The sequence below is a fragment of the Mirounga leonina genome, unplaced genomic scaffold (genome assembly GCF_011800145.1).
Source record: "Mirounga leonina isolate KUSES-001 unplaced genomic scaffold, KU_Mleo_1.0 Mir_115, whole genome shotgun sequence".
In the NCBI taxonomy this organism is placed as follows: Eukaryota; Metazoa; Chordata; class Mammalia; order Carnivora; family Phocidae; genus Mirounga; species Mirounga leonina.
The window spans coordinates 86576877-86592276 of NW_023270268.1; the positions used below are offsets into that span (position 1 = coordinate 86576877).

At 36.4% G+C, this 15400-nt stretch overlaps 1 protein-coding gene across 2 annotated transcripts in view; it reads left to right on the top strand.

Annotated features, from left to right (window-relative positions):
* ZNF148 (zinc finger protein 148) overlaps window positions 1-9341 on the top strand; it is a 119912-nt gene extending 110571 nt beyond the window's left edge. Inside the window, exons 7-8 of one of the 2 annotated variants that reach the window (XM_034999979.1) lie at window positions 2348-2466; window positions 2801-9341. In XM_034999979.1, the coding sequence (XP_034855870.1) occupies window positions 2348-2466; window positions 2801-4399 (1718 nt within the window). In that variant the 3' untranslated portion in view covers window positions 4400-9341. The remainder of the gene's footprint in view (window positions 1-2347; window positions 2467-2800) is intronic. The other variant, XM_034999980.1, reaches the window with a different exon arrangement.
* Window positions 9342-15400: the final 6059 nt, after the last annotated feature.

Sequence of the window (15400 nt, forward strand, 5' to 3'; positions counted from 1 at the left end):
CTCCTTTTCTTCATTTCTTTCACTCCCCAAATTTCTTAATAAGTGGTCTTCTTAAAAAAAGAAAAGAAAAGAAAAAGAAAGTTGCATTCTAAACAGAAAAAAAAAAAAAGTGTTTTTTTTTTACCAGCTTCCATTGCTTCATTAGTTATTCACTTACTAACCCTTTGGCCAAGTGCCTTAACTTTTCTGGACTTCAGTATTTTTTTGTGAAATAAGTGAATTGGTCTTGATTAATTATGTTAAGCTCTCATTCTAGCCTCTGAACCCCAGTATACAGACGTGGAACTATTCTGTCCTGAAATCTAGGTGGATGCTTAGAGCCATTTGCCACACCAACATCAGCCTTTGGGGTCTCTGTGGTTCTTTTAGCCCTAAAATTTGGTAACTCCATAGCAATTACAGAAGTCACTTTTTTTTTTTTTTTTTAAACAGAAGTTACATTCTTGAAAGTTTCAAGTAATTGTCACCAAATTAAATTCTCAGGCACCATTTCTCCTGGACATTTTATAGTAACTAAATTCTTAGTTTCTTTGTTATTTTCCACTACATTTTCTTTCTTTGGCTTTAATCACATACACAGTCTCTTTAAAAGTGTATTCACTTTAAATTCTAACACTTGCAAGAAGCTTTTCCAAATCATACCAGCTCAGTAACATTTTTCCCAGTAATAATCCACTGTAATAATCATTTATGCCATTCATTTGGCATTTAAAAATTGTACAAAGTATTTTGAGCTATGTAAAGATAATTTTGACTCAGATTTGGAGCAAGAGAAATGTGATCTAGTTGAATAGAGATGTACAAAATAATTACTGAGATGACAGTGATAGTAATGAGTGCTATAGAAGAGGCTCAGATGAAGTTCTGTGGAAATTTAGAAACGATACTTTTCCCCTGGAAGAGTAGGGCAAAGGATCCCAGAGGATATGGGTTGGGACTTGAAGGAAATGTGGCACCTTGAACACAAAGAGGTGGGCATTTTCTTTTTTTAATTTTATTTATTTCTTTTAGAGAGTTTATTGGGGGGTGGGGAGGGGTGGGCAGAGGGAGAGGAGAGAGAATCTCAAGCAGACTCCGCATTGAGCACGGAGCCCGCAGTGGGGCTCGATCCCACGGCCCTGAGATCATGACCTGAGCCGAAATCAAGAGTCGGATGCTCAACCGACTGAGTCACCCAGGTGCCCCTAGGTGGGCATTCTTGACTGAAGGAGCAGTGTGAATCTGCGGCAGAGGTAGAAAAGCACAAGATGGTAGGTATATTGATTTGCCTGGAAGAAAAGTTTTAAGAAGAGAGGTAGTGAGATCTAATGTTGTACAGGTAAACCAGAGCTGGACGTAGTTTTATTAGTTGTCTCTTTATAATGTGTGTATCTTGTTTTCCCAATAACATTATAAGCTCTGTGAAGCCAAGTAACGAATCTTACACTTTTAACCTCTACAGCAGGGCTATGGGTAGAGGGCAAGTATTCAGTAAGATTTTGTTGAATGTATGTAACGGTAGCTTCCCAGAAAAGTATTATTCAAGAGAACTTACTGTCACACCCTTCTGTTTACTGTGGTTTTATCAGTAAAAACTATTTTAGATCTCCACAGTAATGGTTCCTTATAGCTAATCAGTCCTTATGAAACTTTAAAAATAAAAAGGAGGGGATCGGGCAGGAGTTGTGTGTCTGATTAGCAGTACTCAGTTTGATTCATTCCCCAAAAGGACATGAGTAGTGCTGGTTTGAGTTGAGAAAAAGGATCAGTATAAACAAACCTTTTGAAACTTAGTCTCTAATTTAAGTTCTTTTTATGTTTTAATAAATTAGATTTTTAAGAATATTTCCTAGGATTCAGATTTCATTTAACCACAAATATTTGTTGAAAAGAAGTGAAGAATTGAAAAGGTGTACCCAGGAATTGTGTTGGACTATATATGGGTAACATTTTCTTTTTTCAAAAACTTTTCTCAAGTATTATTTGGTATGACTGAATAAAAAAGATAAAAAGCATCAGCTACTCTACTGAAACAGGTTCACATTGCTGTAAGTTCCTGGTACTCCTGGTCTCCTTGGATTGGAAAGAGTATGTTACGTACACACATAATAGAAAGGTAGGGAAATTGAGTATGCCTGCCTTCAGCCTTTTCTTTCCAATGGCATATGCCAATCTTTTATTTTTGTAGAGCAAAATATTTTTTGCAAATTAAATTGGAAGTTATATTTAATATAGGAGCAGAGTTTTTATCATTTAAAAAGAGCAAAGTATGACAGTTTTTAAGAGCCATTTATGTAGAGATTCTTGTAAAGTAATTCATTATTTTACAATATTTGTTTTGTTTTAAACTTTCTGTATCATGTACTAGGTGAAAAACCATTTCGCTGTGATGAATGTGGTATGAGATTCATACAAAAATATCACATGGAAAGGCATAAGAGAACTCATAGTGGAGAAAAACCTTACCAGTGTGAATACTGTTTACAGGTAAGGGGTGGTTTGAAATGTTTGTTTTTGGGGTTTTTTTTTTTTTTAAATCACTTTGTTGCAGTATGATTGATATTGAAATTCTTCTAATTAAATTATAAGATAATTCTATTAAACTAAATTAGAAAATGTTACTAGAACTGTTTGAAGAACTCCCAGCTGCTGCTGATTAGACTTACAATAGACACCTGGCTCAACAAATTAGTATGGAATTGCTTATATTATTATACTTCTATCTGTCTTTATATTAATTCCTTTTTTCTTTTCTTTTCTTGCTTGACGAAAAAACACAAATTAAAACAAAAAACTGACTGCCAAAATCTGAATTTGACAGTATTTTTCCAGAACAGATCGTGTATTGAAACATAAACGTATGTGCCATGAAAATCATGACAAAAAACTAAACAGATGTGCCATCAAAGGTGGCCTTCTGACATCTGAGGAAGATTCTGGCTTTTCTACATCACCAAAAGATAGCTCACTGCCAAAAAAGAAAAGGCAGAAAACTGAGAAAAAATCATCTGGGATGGACAAAGAGAGTGCTTTGGACAAATCTGACCTGAAGAAAGACAAAAATGATTACTTGCCTCTTTATTCTTCAAGTACTAAAGTAAAAGATGAGTATATGGTAGCGGAGTATGCTGTTGAAATGCCACATTCGTCAGTTGGGGGATCGCATTTAGAAGATGCATCAGGAGAAATACATCCACCTAAGTTGGTTCTCAAAAAAATTAACAGTAAGAGAAGTCTGAAACAGCCACTGGAGCAAAATCAAACAATTTCGCCTTTATCCACATATGAAGAGAGCAAAGTTTCAAAGTATGCTTTTGAACTTGTGGATAAACAAGCTTTACTGGACTCAGAAGGCAATGCTGACATCGATCAGGTTGATAATTTGCAGGAGGGGCCCAGTAAACCTGTGCACAGTAGCACTAATTATGATGATGCCATGCAGTTTTTGAAGAAGAAGCGGTATCTTCAAGCAGCAAGTAACAATAGTAGGGAATATGCGCTGAATGTGGGTACCATAGCTTCTCAGCCTTCCGTGACACAAGCGGCTGTGGCAAGTGTCATTGATGAAAGTACCACAGCGTCCATACTAGATTCACAGGCATTGAATGTGGAGATTAAGAGTAACCACGACAAAAATGTTATTCCAGATGAGGTACTGCAGACTCTCTTGGATCATTACTCCCACAAAGCCAATGGACAGCATGAGATATCATTCAGTGTTGCGGACACTGAGGTGACTTCTAGCATATCAATAAATTCTTCAGAAGTACCCGAGGTCACCCAGGCAGAGAATGTTGGATCAAGCTCCCAAGCATCCTCATCAGATAAAGCCAACATGTTGCAGGAATACTCAAAGTTTCTGCAGCAGGCTTTGGACAGAACTAGCCAAAATGATGCCTATTTGAATAGCCCGAGCCTTAACTTTGTGACTGATAACCAGACCCTTCCAAATCAGCCAGCATTCTCTTCCATAGACAAGCAAGTCTATGCAGCCATGCCCATCAACAGCTTTCGATCAGGAATGAATTCTCCACTAAGAACAACTCCAGATAAGTCCCACTTTGGACTAATAGTTGGTGATTCACAGCACTCGTTTCCCTTTTCAGGTGATGAGACAAACCATGCTTCTGCCACGTCAACACAGGACTTTTTGGATCAAGTGACTTCTCAGAAAAAAGCTGAGGCTCAGCCTGTCCACCAAGCTTACCAAATGAGCTCCTTCGAACAGCCCTTCCGTGCTCCGTATCATGGATCAAGAGCTGGAATAGCTACTCAGTTTAGCACTGCCAACGGACAGGTGAACCTCCGGGGACCAGGGACAAGTGCTGAATTTCCAGAATTCCCCTTGGTGAATGTAAATGATAACAGAGCTGGGATGACGTCTTCACCTGACGCCACAACCAGCCAGACGTTCGGCTAAGCAGATGTGTAAATAATACTGGCACTTTAGAACAGATTGATCAAGAGTGGGGTTACTCTGTGTAAAATGGAGTGCTGTACAGACTTAAGAGCAATGCGTTATAACAAGTTAAGCTGATAGGAATAGCACGATAATCCAATAACTGCATTTTGTTTGGTTAGTCAGCATTCTTTGAACTGCCTTACATGTTGTCACCTTTATAGAAGCAATGCATTACTTGTTTTAGAACAGAAACTTGCTATTCCACCTACACCGAGTTTAAAAGGAAAAAAAAGACTTTCGCACACTCGTTTCCTAACCGATAACGTTGTACATTCTGAGGAGATTAGTAATTGTGTGAAATTTACTCATACTGTTTCTAAGTTTTTCAGCATAGTCATTGCACTTCAGCAGGGAATCTGAGTATACTTTACAGACAGAGTGAACTTAAAAGTTTAAATGTCAAGAGATTATGGCTTAAATAAATTAGTGTGTCCTATAGGGGGGAAAAAAGAAACCAAGAAACCACCTTTTAAAAAGAATGATATGCCATATACCCTTGATTTTCATTTTGCATTATATTGACATGGTTTTTTTTTTTTTGAGAAAAAAAGTAATAAAAATCTGATAGTCTAAGACTCCACTATTTAAAGGCCTAATTACTTTTAAAATATGCATACTTTCAAAACTTTTACCAAAATACGTAACTGTTGAAGCATTCACTTCTCTATGGAAGTATGCATATTGGTGTCAGTTTCTTTGTACAGTTGTACTTAGATATTTTTTATGATTTTTCATGTGCAGGTATCAAGGTTTTGAAGTTTTAGTAAAAAGATATTCTGTAGATTACATTCCCAAGAACATAATGCTTACACAAAATGTATATTCCACGTTTTAAAGCTTAATTGTATTTTACTTTACATATACACTTCAGTTAACATAGAGCACTTAGAATCTATTTGGTATTTTTGATTTCTCAAAGTAAAAAAAAAAATTAGATTTTTAGGTTTGATATGGTTGTGTCATAATCATCTCATAATTGACTATTTTAATTTTTGGCAATAAAAGGAAATTGGGTATCTTTGGAACTGTAAAACCTGGTTTAATCCTTCTCTTTCTAGAATCTTGATAGATTGGATAATTAAACAGTATCCAGAGAAACTAAAGAAATGGGCATTTTAATTGCTTATTTTATCTTGAATTACTTTTTAATGAACACTGCTCATTACAATTTTACAAACCAAAAGTGTTTACTAATTCTAGTAACTACAATTTCTTTTTCAGCTAGATGAGTGATCGGAAACTTTTTGTTGCATTTCAAAATCTAAATAAACTACAGACTTTATCCTTATACCACGAATGTTTTTTTTTTTTATACTTTGTCTTAAAATAATACAGCATGGTACAATAAATAGTGCTTTTATATAAACACGTATATATACTTTTCTAAAAAATGACGGTTTGAGTTACACATGGACAGTTTTAATTTTTGGAAAATAACATTAGTTCTATTGATATTACTGTGCTCTTTAATTTGTTCCAACTTTTTATTTTAATTTCCAACAACTTTGTCACAATGCACATTCTGATGTAGCACCAGTGATAATCTAAAATTAATATCCTTGGAAGGTAAAACTTTACTGTTGCTAATTTCCACTTTAACTTTTATATTGGCCCTATAGATCTGCAGTCTTTATTTCAGTATAGAATGTTATACGTTTAAATTATTTTTTCTTTTATTTAATGTTATCCGAAGAGTGTTCTCATAAAGAAAGGGAACAAAGAAAATATCCACCCTTAACATCTTTTACATTTATTTTGAATATTTTGGTGTTTTATGATAATGAGTATAAATTATGTTTAATGTGGTTTCTCTGTACTTTGGTTATTAAGCTTTGCTTGAAATATTAATTTTCCTATTTGACAGCTTTCTTTGCTGCCAGATTTTTCAAGAATTTTAGACTTCTTTGAAGTAGATATTTAAGTTCTGCCATTATTGACTTTTAAGAATGGTGTGTGTTGTGTTACACATCACACAATTGCAAGAAGGCTTTGTTCAAGTGAGATGTTAAAGATGGAACTGTGCTCATCCTATTCAGGCATTTGTATTTTTCTCATACTACTATTTGATAATAGGCATTTATTTCCTGAGTTGGTTTTTTATTTTGAGCCTGATCAAAAATTTTGTTCTATTAACAGCTTTGATGTAGTTCTTGGTACAGTATACAGTTTGTTTGTTTTAACATCACCGGCACAGTTTTTAGAATGGGACTCTACTGCTGAGCAGTTAGGGTAAGCTAAGGAAGGAAGGCCTTTGCAAATGGTAGTTATGCAAGCAGAAATTCAGGTGTTGCATTCCTGTCTTCAACACATTTCTTTAAATCTACATAATGGCAGACTTTTCTACCACATTGTAAGCATTTTTGAGAAAAGTGATACTTCAGCATAACTTACTGACTCACCATTTAAGTTTAGTACTCATCGCTCTCTTAACTGTGAAATTCTAAATGCCTACCAGAGTTACCTTGTATTATCATCATATGATAAACATCTCAGCAGTTTGGGTTTCCCCACTTGGGTGTAGAAAGTTACTTCATTTCTATCCGGGCATTAATAGTAAAAGTAAGTAGCCTTTTGTGCTACTGTAGATCGGAATATTGAGGATATGAGATACCATTTTGCAATTTGTGTTTCTCATTTCTCTCAGTGAGCAAATTGTTCTATTAAAATATGCTCTTATGCCGTTGAACTTTTTGGTCTTTGTGAGTAAGGTATGCTTTTTTCACTTAGGACCTACTCTCACGTTTAAAGATTGGAAACAGATTGTGTTAGATGAGGTAATACCTGTTGAACATCTTCTAAAAGCCTTTTTTTTTTTTTTTAACATCTTATTGTACACATATTTCATTTGGTTCGGAATATTTGAGTGGCTCTTAAATCTTTTGGATCTACTTGCAGATCTTCTACTTGATACCGTAGAAACCCATCCTTTTAGCTCTGGCTAAGGACTATCAGTGGTCGGGTAATTTTCCCTTGCTGAGAGGCAAAAAAGGTCTTGTGCTCAGGGTAGGCTTTCATTTCCACAGGGGAGAGAAACTTGCAAAGTGCCAGCTAGATTAGATCTTTTGCCACTTCCTTCATTTTATCAATTTGAGTTTTTAAAGGGCTGTTAAAAAAAAAAAAAAAAAAGCCGGGAAACTTTAAAAGTAGGCATTACTGTAGTACTACATTTCTTAGACATAGAACATCTTAAACTAGAACTTGTTTTTTCACAGTATAATTACTTGAAGAAGCACTATTATAATCAATGAGAAACTTTTTGACACTGCAATTTAATTTAAACCTTTTCCGTTTCAAATTGCTTTATTTCAGGGAAATAATTTTCCAGTTGTTTTTGCTATATTCTGCAAATAAAACCGTATGTTTCCTTTTTTCACTTAAACTTTGGTAGGAAACAAAACTAAAGCAGACAAACATTTCTTGTTGTGTTTGTTGCTTTCTTTAATCCAATGGATAAAAAAGTAAAACCCTGTAAACATTATTTTATTTTTTTATGCAATACCATGCTGTAAATACGGTTCATCAAATAAGGATGTACCTATGATTGAATCTTTAATTCTGCACAGTTAGAGTTTATATATAAACGTGTCTTGACAATCAAGGACTTTTATGTGAGTCTTCCTTTATGATGTTTATTAATGTTATGCATTCCATTTGTTTTGAAGTGAGTACCAATGTGCTAATTTGTATTGTCTGAAAGTATGTAATGTTTTTACAGCTTGTTTTTAAGAATCTGTAAATATGTACAAACAAATCATAACTGCTTTATGTTAGAAGGCATATGATGTTGTACTGTATGTAAGCAATAATACATAGCAGTGCTAACTTTACAAGTAGCATCAGGAAAGTTCTAAAAACATTTCAGAGTTATTATCCTTATTTCATTTAATAATGATTATCTTTAATCAGTTTTTATAAGCAAATTCCATTGTTCCTCCTATTGGAACATAACACTGTTTACACAGCATAATTGAAGTTGCAGGGGAGACAGGCTAAATCTGACTTCATCTGTACTCACTTTCACTAAGCATTGAATGGCCTTACCACTCTTCTGCAAGATGGAGGAAGACCGCAAAACTTAGTGCCCATCACACTGAAGGAAGGGGGTGTGTTGTTTTGTTTTGTTTTTTTTCCTGCTTCTGTACTGCTACCTAACTTTGTGGTTTGCTTTGGATTTTAATATTTGTTTCTGTTTTAGATTCAAGCCCATTAAGTTTTGAGGTGACTTCAGCTCCATTGTGAAATAGTTCTCTTCATATTTCATAGCTACATTTCAATAATTCTAAACTACTTTCTACTTTGATTTTTAGATACTTATTTTTCGAGCTTGATTTCTCAGCTGATCAGATGAATTTATTCAACTTCAATACAAAGAAAGACAAACCTATTGTAGTTTGAATCGAGTAGATATTATACTGTACAGAACAGCTATTTGAACACACACATCACTGCTTTAGAAATAAAACCGCCAATTTATAAATGTATATGACCTACATTTTATAGGAGAAATGTTTTTAAATGCTAGTCATTTATATAATAATGTGCTTTGAAGGATTTGCTAGTCCACTTCTGTCACTTTTTAGTACACTGGTATCTTTTATATGTAATGTATGCTTTTTATTATTGTAGCAAAGCATTTCAGTAGAACGAATTTTGCAACAATATGGGGGAAATTTTTCATTGTTGGATTTGAATTATACTGGATTTTATCTGTGTAGTCTTGTCTTTATTTTAATGCTGTCTGGAAGGGAACTTGGTATCCAAATAAAGCAGGTAACCTCATTTTACTTCAAGGGCATACTGTGTAGTGCTGAATTTAATCTGGAAATCTGATGATTTTGAAAAGAAAAACACGTTTATAAAAATTGTACAGAAGAAATTAAATGTGTGATGGAAATCCTGATGGTGGAGCACGTTGAATTTTCTGATACATAGTGTTATTTTCCTGGGATCCCCTATGGCTTCTTTGTATTTCAACTAATAAAGGAAAAAACCCTGTCATTAAAACTGGTAGGATAATAGGATATTCTGATTATACAGTATTACTTTTCCTATCCCATTTTCTGACCCTTTCTCAGTCACTGTAAATTTTTATTTTCTATTTCCTATTGATAATTAAACATGTACATAATATAGACACTGTTGTGTAAAACTGAATGAATTGGGTTGTTATGCTTGAATGGGTAAATGGAAATATTATGGATACTGAGAATTCTTAATGTCAGAACAAATTTCCAGGAGAAAGGCATCATATGTCCTGGGAAGGTCACAGCAGCTGTTTCTTCAACTCCCTGGGTTATCTGTGTGAAAGAATCAACTCTAAACTCAGTATCTTCTACAAGTGGGTCTTTCCTTCCCCACCTCCCCCCAAATACATGAGCATTAAATTTCAAAATCTACTCAGGTGAAAATTGCTTTGCAATGGAACTTATCACATTGAAATTTTCACTGTTAAAGATACTTGTGATATTTTTAAATACAAACTTTCACATCAGTAGTCAGCAGCCTGACAATTGAAATCTGGTAAGTCAGTGTGTTTTAAAATATGTCTTACCCTCCAAATCGAATTGTTTTTAAACAGTCGGGAGGACTTGTTTGTTTGTTTAAATGCATTTTTTAATTGTCACTGTAAAAATAAAATCTTGCTTGACCCCATATTATGACATGAATGAATTGCTGAGCCTTTATAATACAATGGAAGCTCATTTCATGCATAGTTATGGAACATAGACATGTTCTTTAAACTGACGTATTCATTAAGTGGTTTAGTGAGTTTCACAGCTTCTGACATTGTCATGTAGTTAACCTTGCCACTTGGGGGTTTATAATACCATTTTATGTATTGTGATACTAAAGGAACCTGTTTTGTTTTATTTTTAATTGGATTATTAGACTATATTTGCAAATTCTGCATTTTAAATGTGGACACTTGGCTGTTTGAAAAATAAAAAAAAATACAGAATACAGTTTTATGAATAATTTTACTAGCTGAATTTTTCACAATATTCTGAACCAAATAACTTAAATGACAAATATTTAAAAACTGGTGCATAGATTTATATTAAAAAGATAAAAGGATGTCTATATGGAATTAACAGTTTTACACACAAATTGGGTAATAATTAGCAGGGCCTTGACGGTATGTAGTTTTGTGTAGAATGTATTAAGCAGTTCTAAAATTCAGGAGTCAAATGTATATCGGATGACTCTGATATTTGACACTTGAAATATGTTTAACATGGGGTTAAAAATTACATGATTTTTTTTCTTTATAGGTAAGATTCTTTTAACCCGTTATAGGTGGGGCTTGGGGTTTTTTGCCCCATTAGTGAAGATAGTTTTGTTTTTATCCATTTGCCACCTTGCCAGTCCCCTGTCTTGTGACCGGTGGGACACATTGTAAGAAAGCTGTCTGTGATCAGGAGTACAGTCCAGGTTCTTGGGACAAATATAAGCAAATTGGCCTTTGCAGAGAGATTAATCCTAGGACCCTGGCTTTATTAGCATGGTGCTTTAAGTAATGATACATAATACCACTGATAGTCTATTGATCCATTTCCTAGATCTCTGTTCTTGAATGATTAGAAATGGTAGGGAGAAGGGTGGGGAGATAACTCTACATGATGCTTCTACCTTTTCAAGATTACAAAAAAATGAAGTCACTTGAATTAATGCGTTGTCATTGAGTCTTACTTGACAATTTATCATGCACAAAAGGAGTATGAAGATTTTTATGACTATATGTTTGGATAGAAATTTAATTTTTTTTTTTCAGACTGCTGGCTATCCTGTCCCTCACCCTCACCCTCACCCTCACCCCCACCCCCACCCCCACCCGTGATCCTGATAAGGTATTAGGATAAATTATATCCATTTGGTGGATAAAAATCAATGGAGCAGAAAAGTTTAAGTGAACTGAAGGTAAAATTTTGGGTCTCAAAATTAGTTCTTTTTGTCATTTTTCTAATGTCTTTAAAAGGACATTTTATGCACACACCCATGCAGATGTATATGCGTATGTGTGAGAGCTAGCATGTGAAAAGTGGTACTGTAAGTGAGAATGACCATTTTCAAAGTGATTTTCTACTTTGAAAACTCAAAGTAGAAAAAACGGAAAACAAGTTTAGAAATGGACTTAAATGGTAAAATGGGGAACATTTTGAGTTTTTGCATCTTTACCCATTTATTCAGATGAACTTTTAAAATCATAACTTAATTTCCCCTAGCTTCTCCCATTCTTAATGAGATTCTGAAACTGATGCTTGTGTCAAGATGGTGAAGGGAGCTAAAGAAATGCATTATCTGTGATAGTAATTACGTTTCTAATGATGTGAATTCTTACTTGCTGGGGTCTAGTATTCATTGAGCATCGATCACCTGCTAAGTAACAAGCATTGTCCTGGATGCAAATAAGAGACGGTTGAGGATACTAACGTCTTTATTTGAGCATCTGAAAGGTATTTATAGTGGTATCAGTTGCAGGGTGCAGTGTTGTACTTTAGATTATGAAAGCAGATATTGAGTGTTAAGATGTGTTGGGTGTTGTACTGAGTAACATACCTCATTCCTCACCAAATGGGTAAGTAGATTAGGATAGATTTCTAGAAAACATAATTTTAATAAATTGCAGAAGATAGAAAATATATACAGGCCAATACAGTGGAAATAAAGAACATTGTTAAAAATATCCCCTAAAATACCAAACTTACGGATAAAATTCAAACCTGTACTGTGGAAATGAGACCATAGCCTTTGTTCAGAAGGAACTGACCTATTATTGGAGTGGGAGATAGGTGCTCTCTAGGGATTTTGCAAACCTGAGGGGTACCTACATCAAAGTAGGGAGTTGGAAATGGATGCTAGAGGATGCCTTTCTGGAAATAGAGCCAACCGAACCAGTGCTAGTTAGTCATTTGAGCACAATCTTCATGGAGTGGTATTAATACTAATTTAAATACATTGAAGTCCTACACTACTAGTCAGTACTCCCAGCTATGATTATGATACGCTTTATGTCAAATAACTTCCACTAACCCCTCATTATGATACTCTTTTCCTTGACTATTTTCTTCAGGGTGTTTGGTCCACAGTAAAATTTACCCTTAAACTTCTAATATGACAATTTTCCTTTGGTTCCTTATGGGAACTCCAGCACTGTCCTGCAACTTTTGTCATTGGCAACATGAGGGTTAAGACTGATTGCTAGAGCACAAAATTAAATGGCAGGAAGAGGATGCAACTGAGTTAACACATTCAGAACCACTCTTGGGTTTACTCACAAGAGACAGTTGCTGAGAGCAGTTGTCCCATGCAGTTTGCTGAGTTGGCCCTCATGAGTTGAGGGCAGATGATGGTACTCAAAGGCAGTGTAACCAGTGCTGCAAGGGACAGCTTTAAATGAACCTAGTGTGATCTTGTTGAGGATGATTGTGTGACGCAGGGCTGTAGGGTAGGGAGACTCCACCGGCCACACTGGCAGGTTAAGAAGCAGCAAAATGAGCAAGAGACTTAGAATCAAGAGACTTAAGTTGTGGCTCTCCCTTTGTGTAAGGTTGTTCAAGTCACCCTGAGCTTCAGTGTTTTGTCTGTAAGGTGGGGATTAAAGATTCCTTTCAGAATTGCTGTCAGTATCAAAGCATTTGAAATGATTTGTAAGCTGTAAAGCACTAAACATTTCCTAGTCATATTTTACAAGTGGGACAAAGGCAAGATAGAGCAGAATTGGACAAGGGTTTGGAAGCCTCATTTCATGTAAAGCAGATTTATTACATGTAATAAATTACTGACTTGCTGACAATATCATCTTTTCAAAAAATTGAAGGTAGGAGTGGGTTTGTCCGGATTTAATTGACCAGCAAGGGAAAACTAGTTAGTGAGGTGGAAGTGATTCCATTTTCAGAGACCCTGGAAGGGATGCAACATTTCGGAGAACAATGTATATTGTAGTGAATGTTAAAAAGTCAGTAGACTTGCAGGGTGGGGCAAGAGGGAGAAATCACACCCTACAAAAGTAGGAATGTATTGAACCACTCAATCCCAAGCTATTGGTTAATCAGGTACAGCAACCTATCTGCCCATGAGGCAGGTGAACACCATGGACAGTGAAGTTGAGATGCTGCAGCCAGCTTCCCCAGGCTGGAGGAGGGCATGTAGGTCTGTGTGTATGTGCTGAACCTGCTTGTTCATCTTTTTCTTTCACCACATTTTCTTTATTTTTCTTTCGCCATTTCTCTCCATTCTTTGCTACCTCCTTTGTTTTCTTCCTCCTGAAAGACTCTGGTATGTGCCACGGTGCGTATACACCAAATGGAAACAGCTGACTGATGGCATGTAATACCTGGCCTTTCATGCAAGTTAGGTTTATTTACTTCAAGTGATTTTAGTATTAATATTCCAGGAAAATTCAAAATTGTTCATCAAGAAAAGATTGTGGGACCCCTGGATTAGTTTGTATGCTTCTCGAGGGCATTTTGTTCACAGAATATAGAACAGTGCTTCATCCGTAAGCAAAAATAAATGAATGAGTGAACAATATTATGCAGTAAAAGAGGTATTAACAGTAGAGGTGTTAGAAGTGATGGTGGAGATTTGATGGTATTAAGATGATGCTACTATGATCAGGGAGCTTGGGAATACCAGATTTCTGTGCTTGGCCCCAAGCTTCCAAAGATTCCCAGAGGAGACATACACAAGGATCAATGGTTAGTGGGAAACATGGCATCTTATGTGTTGCAGCTCTTTCCCAAACCCTAATGTAGAAATGGGCCAAAGGATGTGGTCAGAACTACAGGACTTCTAGAGCCATTTCCTTCCCTGTAGCTCCTTACTACCCTCTGGCTGCAGAGAAATGAGAGCAAATTCATATATAAGAAGAGCAAACAGAGAACAGGAGGTCAGAATTCCATAAATGAAGAAAAGGTCCCAGCATTTCCCCCAGCCCAGTGGCATAGGAATAAAGAAAGGAAAAGAGGGGGGTGGGCATGTCCACATGTGTGGCCTATTGGAAAGTGACTTGTGCTCACTGCTGGGGCAGCTCAGTAAATGTTCTATGATATCAATTGGATGGACAACTCATGGTGGGCTGGACTTGTGACTATTTCTCAAATCCTTTTGAACCCTCCCTCCCTTTACCACAACCACAGCCACCCTCAAGTCTTGCCTGGGCTCCTACAAGTTTCTGCACATTGATTCTTGATGGCCTCCAGTCCTTTCTGCAGATCATAACCATGCAAAAACCCTTCAGAGGCTTCTCATTTGCTATTTGAATAAACACTAAGCTCCTTGCCTTGGCCCTGGTGGCTGCCCACTGCCCACAGCTCCCAGCCTCCCCCACAGTGAGCTCTCATCCTCTCACGTTTGGTCATGCCCACTTCTGCCACAAAGACTGTTTATACTCTTTACCTATTAACCCCCAACCCTCACTTCAGCCCCAGCATCATTTCCTTAGAAAAGCTTATCCTGATCTCCCTGCTTAGGTCATAGCTACCCTCTCCCTGTGCCTCCCCCTACCCAACTATTTCAGACCCCCTCCCCTTCATACAGTTCCTTCTAGCATAGATGGCTGTTTGTCATGACCTGCTTATTAGTGTGAGAATTTGTTTTGATTCCTGCCTGTCCAGAGCCATCTGGCTCCCCATTGTGTGTCGGTGTTGGGCTCAGTGTTTCGTGATGAACAGATACCCGGTGAACATGGTGGAAAGAGAGCATCCAGGCCCACGAGTCACACCTCAGGGTGCAAAGAGCTTGCAGGTGCTGCCGAGGAAGCACCACCTGGGACTTTGAGGCCCTCTAGATAGCAGCCGTGGGACCCGAAAACTGGTCATGTGAGTTTCAAAATGGGAGGAAAGATGGTGGATTTTGAAAACAAGGGATAGCTGCATTTCAATCCTCATCAGATTCCAGAATGTTCATAACAACTCTGTCAGGTAGGCTTGGCAGGCCTTATCATTAACTCCATGGTGC